Source organism: Barbus barbus (assembly GCF_936440315.1).
Source record: "Barbus barbus genome assembly, chromosome: 40".
Classification (NCBI taxonomy): domain Eukaryota; kingdom Metazoa; phylum Chordata; class Actinopteri; order Cypriniformes; family Cyprinidae; genus Barbus; species Barbus barbus.
In genome coordinates this window covers 11,919,760-11,930,118 of record NC_136718.1, presented here as the reverse complement: position 1 = coordinate 11,930,118, position 10,359 = coordinate 11,919,760, and the positions used below count along the sequence as shown (strand labels likewise).

Below are 10,359 nucleotides of genomic sequence, written 5' to 3'. Positions count from 1 at the left end.
AGGTTTGGATAAACCTAGAGGATGAGATCTAATGAGAAATGATTGTGCATGATCACATAAGTGTGATTTTTTAATTTATATTTTATAGAGTTGATCTGGTAACATCGCATTTGGCAGGACTGCACAACAGATGAACAGCCAGATGACACGTGTCAACGTATTACAAATGTGAAAGTGGGTTGCCGCAGTTAAACCTGATCACATCTGGAAATGGGCTGCATGGATTAACTCTGTGCCTTTGCCATGGTGCTCTTTCATTTTCATATTTTGCTTTTACTTTGCATGGTGTGGGAGGGAAAATTCTGGCAGGGGTGTTAATCCTTTCCCATAGCACATCCCTGTAATGAAAGAGCAATTTGCTTAATGCAAAGTGCAGAGATGAATAATATCACACATAAACAGACATTACTACATTGCCTTTGCTTTTTCTTCTTCATTTATCATGTCTCTCCTTTGAGTTGTGGAGTTATTCGATTTTCGCAACTGCTTGGTATGAGCTAATAGAACATTTATTTTTGCATACCGTCATGGTTCTGCACCAAACTTTACCACCGTGTTTTCTTGACAAAGGGTTAGCTGTATCTAACATTAATGACGCAACTGAAGAGATTAAACAATCGATCCAGAAGGCCTTCTGTTGTCCTCTCTTTAAATCAATGTCTGCTTATAGTATCAAATCAACAGCACCTAGATGTTTTTAACTACCTTCAAAGGACAGGCGTTTATCTTTCTGAAAAACCTTGCAAGAAGAGCTTGTGGTCACTCTATATTCCCAGCTGGTAGATGTGCCCCACATACTAGAATCAAAAGCAGCTCTGGTTCAACTTCTGTTCTGCACAAATAAAACACTACATTAGAGACACCTTAAATGGTACTGTTGTCATGACAATCAGCGTCTTTTGTTGAGATTTACAGAGCAAACTTGTGCTTCTTTCAAGCCTTCAGATTCAATACACATGCTCTTGGGTCTTAAAAATTATACATTCACTGCTCTGGATTTTCAGCGCATTACTAGCAGTGCAGTCCCACGCATTCAGCGTAAACAAATGTATCACTTCATACTGTGAGACAGGAGACACCCTCTAAATCTGAGGATCAAAATAGTTTATTAGGGAATTATGACAGATTAATTTGTGATGCTTGTCACTATGGTTCAAACAAGGCTTAAGCAACTCGGCAGGATTTTGAAGTCACAAATTTGCTACTCAGAGTCATTTCTTTCTCTAATTATGGTGAAGTTTTCAATTGTAGGCTGTTCAACAACAAATGCAGCTTTCGGATGGCCGTTTTTCCCCGCCATGAGTGGCTCAATGAACATTACGTGCCTGTCGGACTGAGACTTGCTCTTGAGTCGATCAGTTGAAGGAACTGCAAAGATAGAGGCCAGAGTGCAGTGGTCTTCCCCAAAGGTTGAGATGGCCGGAGAGGGAGGAGGAGGTTTGCAGCAACTACAACGACATGGGGTTAAATACAGATACATCAATATGAGGACAAGGGTCACCACACATCCCAGAAGAGTGGTGTAGCCTGTGTTGAACGGCTCCTCCATGGCACGCTGGGCTACCACTGTTAAATTCACTTCTCGTGATTCATTGATCATCCTCGTATTATCCACAGCAGTGCACTGGTAGACCCCCGAATCTATGGACTGGGCAGCTAGAATATCCAAGCTACCGTCTTGATTGAGATGTAGAGATCCGTTCTGGATCAGCTGAGAGATGTTTTCTTGATGAGGAATGATCCAGCTGTAAGACAGGTCTTCTCCGTTTAGTGTCCCAGTGCAGTCCAGTCTCACTTGTTCACCCTCATAAACAACTTTATCAGCCTTTGGAGATATCAGGGATATCATCTTCCCAATCGTACAGTTCTCAAAGAAATGCGAAGAGCGCAGAAAATTGATTGAGATTTGACGCTCTCCGTAGATCAGACACTTGTAGTCATCCTTGTAGTCTTTCACACTTGGATATCTCTTCTGCTCCCAGTGCCAAAACATGCGGTACATTGAGCAATCGCACTCCAGACTGTTGTTGTGCAGGAACAGGCCTTTCTGCACTGCAGCGGGCAACACCACAATGTCATCCATAGGCAAACGAAACAGACGGTTTGAGGAGAGGTCCAGTGTCACCAGGTTGGGGTGGCTGTGCTTACGAATCGAGAAGAATGGGAAATCTGTGATCTGGTTGAGGCTGAAATAAACCGTCCTGAGATTGCCAAGCCCCATTAGGGTGTTGCTCTCCACGCGGGTAAGACGATTGTTGTACAGCAACAGCACCTCTAAGGCTGGCAGGTCCTGGAAGTGATGCTTCCCCACCACCTGCAATTTGTTGGAAGAGAGGTCCAGGAATCGAAGACTGCTGATGTTATGGAAAGCTCCCGGGCTAAGCAAGGAGATGCGGTTATGGGACATATGCAAAGTGTGCAGCCTTGGGAGCCCGTAGAAGCTGCCAGCTGCCAGCCATGTTAGTCTGTTATGACTGAGATCCAGGACAGAAGTCGTGAATGGAAGCGGGTTGGGGAATCTATCCAGACCCACGGAGCCACAGTTCAGTATGTCAGATATGCACAGGCAGCCTTGAGGACAAATAGCCCCCGAGAGCTGAACCAAGAGCAAGATCAAAACCATACAAGATGTAGAAGTCATTATTTTGGTTGCACATAAAAAGGATTACACCAGGATCAGCGCCAGCACAGTTGGAAGCATTCTATAGGAAGCATTCTGCTCTTAAATCCTAGAAAAGTCGTTTTACATCTGTTATGTCTTCCAATATTTCACAGATGGCCATCTAATTTCCTGTGTACCATGCAGATGTATTTGGGGCAAGGAACGGACTAAGAATAAAATAGTATGCAGTTACTACATGTATTTAAAATGAATGTTTTACATTGGTTAACCTACTCTATTAGCACAACATACACAGGAAATCCTACCAGAAAAGTCACTTAGAACTTGCTTAGATCCCGTTCCTCTTTTCTTACTTTGCTGTAACAATCCATGGTTAGAAGTTGTTCAAACAGATTATCCTGATTTGAAAGCATCCAGAAAGTCCAAAGCGTTTTCCAGTAAGTTTAATATATCCCTAAAACAAAACTTGCACCTTTCCCGGTTCTCCTGAGGCTGAGCGCCCTTGTTGTTTCCAGAGTGTCCTTTCATTGAGTGATGAGCCCACAGAGCGCAGCACTAATCTCTTCCCATCCTTGCCTCCGCTTCCTATTCAAAGCCCCGCCTCACATCTCTCCCTCTCACACTGTGATTATTTCCGATACGACTCTCTCTTTCTATCTTTCTCTCACTCTCTCTTTCTCTCTCCAATTGTTTGGTTCCTTTAATCCCCTCTGGATTAGTCTTTTTCCGTTTCAATTTTTCCCCCCACACAGCACATCTCTTAACAGGATTTAAGATGCTGTGTGTTTGTCTCATCTTACATTTCATGAAAATCATCAAAACTTTTGGACTTGGATGAGAGAGAATTTTTTCTGTATAGCATGAGGTACCAGTCAGCTTAGAAACCACAGCTTTGACTCCCCCTCATCTCCACTGCCAGGCAGTGTTTGGCAGCTATTGTCGGTTGTCTTGGTCATGGTGGTCCTGAGGGAGCTGACTGCTGTCACACTGAATTGGTCTTGGTTTGTTTGTGTTTCTCCAGGTGCCTTTGGCACATTATCATCATCTAGTACATCTGAACGGTAGTATTGATATTTAATCTAAATGATTTTAATACCTATCCTTTTACAACAGTTACAGATTAATTTGATTAGATGAACATCTATCTATCTGTCTGTTTGTCCATCTAATGGATCGCTTAGCTGGAGACAAGCCTTCTGATTTTTTTTTAAATATAATTACCTAATGGCATCCACCTTCAGTTCATTTGTCCAGGATTTTGAGTAAAACTGGATGGGTACAAAATGTGCCCATGCAAGCATAATGTTTAGGAATATAAGGGATCTTGGAGTCATGGCAAGATAATCAGTCACAGCATGTGTGACAAATCCAAAAGTGTGAAATGGAATTAGGATGTTTGTTTTTTTAGAGTGTCATTCTGTTAGGGTGGCATCTCTTCAGAAACACTGACACATGGCATAGATAGCTGGCAGCAGTCACATTGACAAAAGCACAGAGTACTCCCACACACAAGACCAAACCCACTTACTGTATTCCAGAAAATGACTGGAGACAGCTTTGCACAGTAGATCTACTCCACACTCACAGGATGTGGGCTCATGAAATGCTGAATATATGGGAAATTAACCGAAAGACAGAAGCTCTGAATTCCGCTGCAGCCTTACATTTTCTGTGACACGGGGTTAGTTGTAACACGTTTTTTAAATATTTCCACACATGCTAGCATAACCAAATTTACAGTATTTACTAGTTACCATATCAACATTATATAGAGAAAAAAGTGCACCAAAATTCAAAAGTCTTTGAAGATATCGCTGAACATTTATTTTACCATAGTAAAATTATATTTCTGGCTTAAGTAAATTTTCCATCTCAGTTTTTATTACTAATTTAAAATGAGACAAATCTGATATTATTTTAATCTCCAATCTGTTATTTATCAGTTTAGATTCTAACCGGTTTTAAATTAAAATTGCCCTGCTATTCTATGCCATTAGCGATGTAATTCACACTATTTACTTTAATACATGTTAATGAGAAACGACGAGAAACAGGTGAATAAAGACTGACAATCATTGTTTAATGTTCAGAAATTATTATTTCAAGACAAGGAAAGCATTTTGGCTCGTGTGGCCCGTCCCAGGCATGGTTGCAATATGTTCAATGTCAAACTCAAAAATCTGATTACTTTTAATTATTAAAAAACACCATTATTTTATTTAAAATAAAGAATTATTTTATTTTATTGACAAAATATTTTAGTTTGTCTTGTATATTTTTTTCATAAGATCAGATAACATTTTAGGGTGTCATATGGTCATGTTACAACGTGCCCCTCATCTGTTACAATGTACCCCACCTACGGGGCATGTTGTCACATTTCACTTCCAATATTTGAGGGTAAATAAAGAAAAAGGTATGCACTGTATTTATGAAACAAAGCGACATGTGTACTAGACAAGTGTGAAATTACTGTGGATAAAAAATTATTCTCTGAACACGAAGTCGATTTACACAATTTGGGAAAGTCAAAAAGTGTTACTCTGTGCCCCGCGCTCCCCCTCTCTGATTAATACTCAAATCGATGCTTCACTGACCTTTCAAACCCAAGTCTTTGTGAAAAACGTTAGCCAGTTTCAGAAGAAAACATTTCTCTAGTGTCAAATCTCAATTACATTAACATTTGTTTAAACGCGCGCTTTAGCAGAACATAAGCCGAAGTCAGTTTTGGAGTTTACTGTCGATGTCGTTAAAAAATATTCCCCAAAAATATTCATAAACGTATTTATATTATTTAATACCTATATTAGAATTACGTAGATGTTGAAGTGAAAGGTTCTTCATATAAACAACCAGTAGATGGAAGCACTTGCACATGTGATAAACTTACTGAATACTAGCAGCCCAGTGTTTTTGTGTTCAATGGGACACAGACTAGTTGTAATTGCAGGTTTGAGTAAAAAGTCAGTTTGCAGAAAATGCTTTTCTTTTCTTGAAGTGGTTTTGTTTGTTGGTTTTATTCACATAATTCATTTTTTTTTTTTTGTATATCTGACATTATTATATTTTTGAAAACAATTAAAGCACATTGGAATGAACCATTGGCGTTTACGTGATACATCCATATTACATACATATATAAACACACACACACGGGCTATTTTTTCTTTTTTCAGCCTGCTTGTTAAATAGTCTATATGCTTTAAAATAATGCTTTTTAGACACTGGTGTTTTTTTCTCCTCTTTGTTTCTTTCTTGCTTTTTCTTTTTTTCCTCACCCTTTGTTTCTTCTTTGTGTTTAAGATGTTTGTGTTGGCCTGTCAGTGCAGTGGTTGAGGCATTTGACTCGTTCATTTCCTCCTGCTGACCTCCTGTCTTCCGTGGTGAACTCACACAGAGTGTCTGCAGAGGTGATCGATTGGAGACAACAGGCAGTAATTCCTCCTCAGGAGAATGTGCAAATGAGATCAATCGATTGTGTTGACCAAGGATGTAGTGAGGAGAGTCATAATTAGTTACACTGAATAGTCTGAGTGTGTGTGTTCATGTGGATCTCTGTCTTTGTTAGTGTGCAAGACTCAGCTGTTCTTCAGAGTGACTGAAGGTCATTCAATATATTGTAACAATAAGACCTGTCATAGCTTGTGCAAACAATTAGCAGGGCAAAATAAACTATTCACATTCTTCTTTTAAAAGGTCTTTTACACTATGCTTAGAATTGACATTTGCAGTGCTTTTCTTAAAGGTGCATCAGATACTTTAGCAACCTATTTATTTTTTGTATATGCTGCTTTGTCTGTTTCACAAATACAAACTTTCATTTTAACTCATTACCCCAATGTGTGTTTTGCTCATTAATTGTCTTTGTGGTAGCCAGAGATTTCTCATAACATGCTAAATGGGGTGCTGTTGCATAATTAGCCCACATTTAAAGCATAGTACAACTTGCTTTTAGGCCACAACACAACTAGGAGTATTGTGTTCTTGCCTAATGACTCGAAAATAATGTGAAGGTTTACATTATCCTCCCATTTCCAAGGATACAGGCCCATGACTGATTTATCTGCCTTGCTCTTAATTAAGTCACGCTTCGCTTGTGGTTCCATACATGGATGATTATTTGTAAGAAATTTGTCTTCATACTGTAATGTACACTCTGCTAGGAAATTTACACAGTGAATACAGAGAAAACACACACACACACACACACACACACACACCAAATTGAGTGTGACACCTGAATTGTATCTTTCCCTTTTTTGTGTGGCTATGAACCTATCCTAAAAATTACCCACTGGAGTAAAATGTGTTACAGTATTACTGAATACCAAAAGGGGGCAGTAGTGTTACAAAATGACAGCTTGCACCGATGCACTTCGTTACTGTGTCACTCACATCACCCCCATAACTCGTGTCATTTGTTATAATAGTCGGAGCATGCTAGGCACAGGAGGGTTTGAGGGAGGATCGCAACAGGATCACCAATTCTTCATTTCGAAATTCTGCATCACGCATTCTAATGGCAACACGTGTTTCTTCTCTGGTTATGTTTCACGAGGACAGAGAGATTGTGGTAAAACAGCACACAAACTGACACTAAAGCGTGAATTAATTTTAGTGTTTCATTAAGGTACACTGAACCAACAAATCAGATATTAATGAAGATATTTTAATAAGTCATTGCAGATAATAACACAAGATTATTTAAAGTGGCTAATTTCTTCTGCAAAACCAAGCTTGACTTTGAAGTTACATAAAAAGCTGTAAAATAAATCTATACTTGTATTGTTCACTTTGTAGTTGTCTGTCAACGTAAGGAGGAGGTAGGGAAAGTATCCAGCATGCAGACAGCGCGTGTGAGCGTTCAGGGGAGGGTGAAGTAAGTGATGCTAAGCCAATGGAGATACTCATGCGAGGAGCATCTGTCCTAAACCCAAACTAACCGCTGGCATAACGCTACTGTCTCCGGCGTGAGAAGCGCGTCGAGGTGATAATCTGACTGAAGTTTGAAGAAGCTCGCTCTTATTCACTGTCTTGGACAAAACAAGAAGGTAATAATACGCACGAGAAGGTTAGTGAAAGTTTGTCGTCTTATTTTGCATTTGCGCGAGACGCGTGGTTATGTGCTGACTGCAGTTTGTGCATGTTTCTGAGGTGATCTAGCAATAGCATAATAATAGGCTAATCTGCATCGGGATATTAAGAAAACACGTTTAAACGATATTAAAATAATTTATATTAAACATTTTGCCGTCATATGAAAAGCGTATCAAATAGAAACCTTACAGTCGTGATTTAGGAACGCTTATCTTGGAGGTGTTAAAAATGTTGGTTGAAACGAGTATATTGATTTAATCTTGATTTCAGGATGTTTGGGGTGATGTAGTATGTACTATTTTTATATAAATTAATATTTTTGAATTCACGACTGGTTAAGGCGGTCTTCTTCTCCTTGCAGTGTGTTTTCACGGGTTTTGGAGATGCTGTTCCGCATTAGATCAGCACTGCACAACCCCCAGCTGTTATGATGCTGAACTGCTACATTCTCTCAAAGGTTTGTTAAGAGAATGGCCATTTCTATTATGGAGAATGGTTGTTTAGTGAGAGACAGCTAACTTTATTATTCGCTTGATTAAATAAACCCAATAACAAGAAGTGCTTTTATAGTCACAGTACAGCTATAATCTCGCTTAATTTAATCACCTGTTGCAGGGCTGTTCTCTTTCATCTCAGACTGCATTGTAAATTTGGGATTAATGTTTTAGCAAAACCATTTTACAAGCTCACAGTAATAAAGACCGTGGTTGTGCCCTTCATCTTTTATGTTCACAGTTTGTGTAACCAGTCTTCAGATGTAATTTCCACTGCCTTCATCTGAAGTTCTTTAGAGGGTCACATTACATTTGTTCATTTTAGTAGACACTTTAAAGGGATAGTTCATCTAAAAATAATGAAAAATCTGTCATCATTTACTCGCCCATTTTGTTCTAAACCTGTATGACTTGGAACCAAAAAAAGAAGATATTTTAAGAAATGTCTCAGTGTTTTTGTCCATACAATAGAAGCCAATGATAACCAAAACTGCTTGACTACCAACATTCTTCAGAATATCTTCTATTGTTTTCCATAGCAGAAATAAAGTTGTGCAGGTTTGGAATGACGTGAAGGTGAGTAACGAATGACAGAATTTTTTATTTTTGGGTGATCTATCCCTTTATAAGTGAATTATCAGTGAGACAAAAAATACAACAGGAGCCAACGATATTAGCAGTCATTTCAAAAAGTGATACGTTTAATGACGGTTTATTGTCTGGAGATATGTTATTTGCTGTGTGAATTGGTGTTTGCAACCCACTCTATATTTGTACCGTATTTCTGAGTGGCCTGATTTTTAATGAGAATAGAAAACAGGGTGGGACTTGATTATATCCTTTACATTAGATGGTGAGTTTCCATACCAGAATGGATGCAAAAACTGGCTAAATATCTTTGTCTATTGGTTAATGCAAATCATGGAATTATAATTATTGTATATCTTTTTTAGTTTGACCACTTAGTTCTATTTGATTGTTAAGGTGATGTTTTAAATGCATTGCTGCATCACACTAAACTCTTCTGCTTAATGATTTCGTCTCGTGCTTATCCCCGGAGGTGGTAATTACTGCCTTGCATGCGGACGTGATAACCTTCATCTGCTTGGCGTTCATTTGCATAATCATTAGAAAAATTAACGTGCACTTTTTCCCATTTACACCACAGGCTGATATGCAAGTGGCTGCTGTGTCATCTGGTAATTAATGAGTGTAATGAGTTGTGTGTGCTCCCAATAAATGCTGCCTGTTGTGGTTCTCTGTAGTTTCTGGATTTAAGAGACTTGCCTTTTCGCCCCCTATTCAATGCGACCTGACACCAATTCTGCTAAATAACACAAAGTCCTCAGAAACTGAGAACTGGTAAGCCCCTTTAACCCAGGAACCATGAAGAGAGATGCTCAAGGGCTGATTCACAGAAAGCGGAAAGCCATATCTAGATACTGCAGCCTGTGCAACGATCTTTTAAGAAATGAATGAGGGAAAACTTGACTGAATGTAAATTAGCAAAGTACCATCAATCCTCAAAGGACCATCAGTTCACAGTTTCATTGTTACATAGATGTCAATCCATGTCCAAGTGCTGGGCAATTAGCTGCCTAATCCAGTCATTTAATTTTCATTGAGCAGGTTGGGTGAAGGGGGGCTTCGTCCTTCACAGTCTCTCTTATTTCAGCCCCTCACTGTGCTGTCAAACATCTGAGGTGACATTCCAATCAGATATATTATAAAGGTACATTAAGTCAAAAGCCCCTTGTTTGAATCAAAGTACAGATATAAAAAGAGAAAATGATTGTGCATGGATTTCCAATTACATTCACCTTGGTCTTTCCCTCTATTTACTTATGAAGGTTAGGCAAGGCAAGGCAAGTTTATTTATTAGGGCCGGGACTTTAACGCGTTAATTTAGATTAATTAATTACACAAAAATAACGCGTTAAATTTTTTTAACGCATTTTAATCGCACTTATTTTTGCACCGCGGAACGTTTCTCACTGGATGAGTTTCGGCGGACCAATTATACTGGAGCACCTACTAGCGTTCAGAAGGCTGTGTTCTCAATTCCAAGAACGCAAAGAACGGACTTGCGTTCTCGTGGAGACCGGTCTTGCCAAGCTTCCTTGGAAGAACGAACTCGGAAGGACA

At 39.2% G+C, this 10,359-nt stretch overlaps 1 protein-coding gene across 1 annotated transcript; it reads right to left on the bottom strand.

The window, feature by feature from the left end:
* Positions 1 to 1,201: 1,201 nt before the first annotated feature.
* On the bottom strand, positions 1,202 to 2,641 carry LOC306859501 (amphoterin-induced protein 3-like; the record flags this gene model as incomplete). The annotated part of the gene is made up of 1 exon (XM_079400544.1): positions 1,202 to 2,641. One exon carries the CDS (start codon positions 2,639 to 2,641, stop codon positions 1,202 to 1,204), a length of 1,440 nt encoding a protein of 479 aa, XP_079256670.1.
* Positions 2,642 to 10,359: the final 7,718 nt, after the last annotated feature.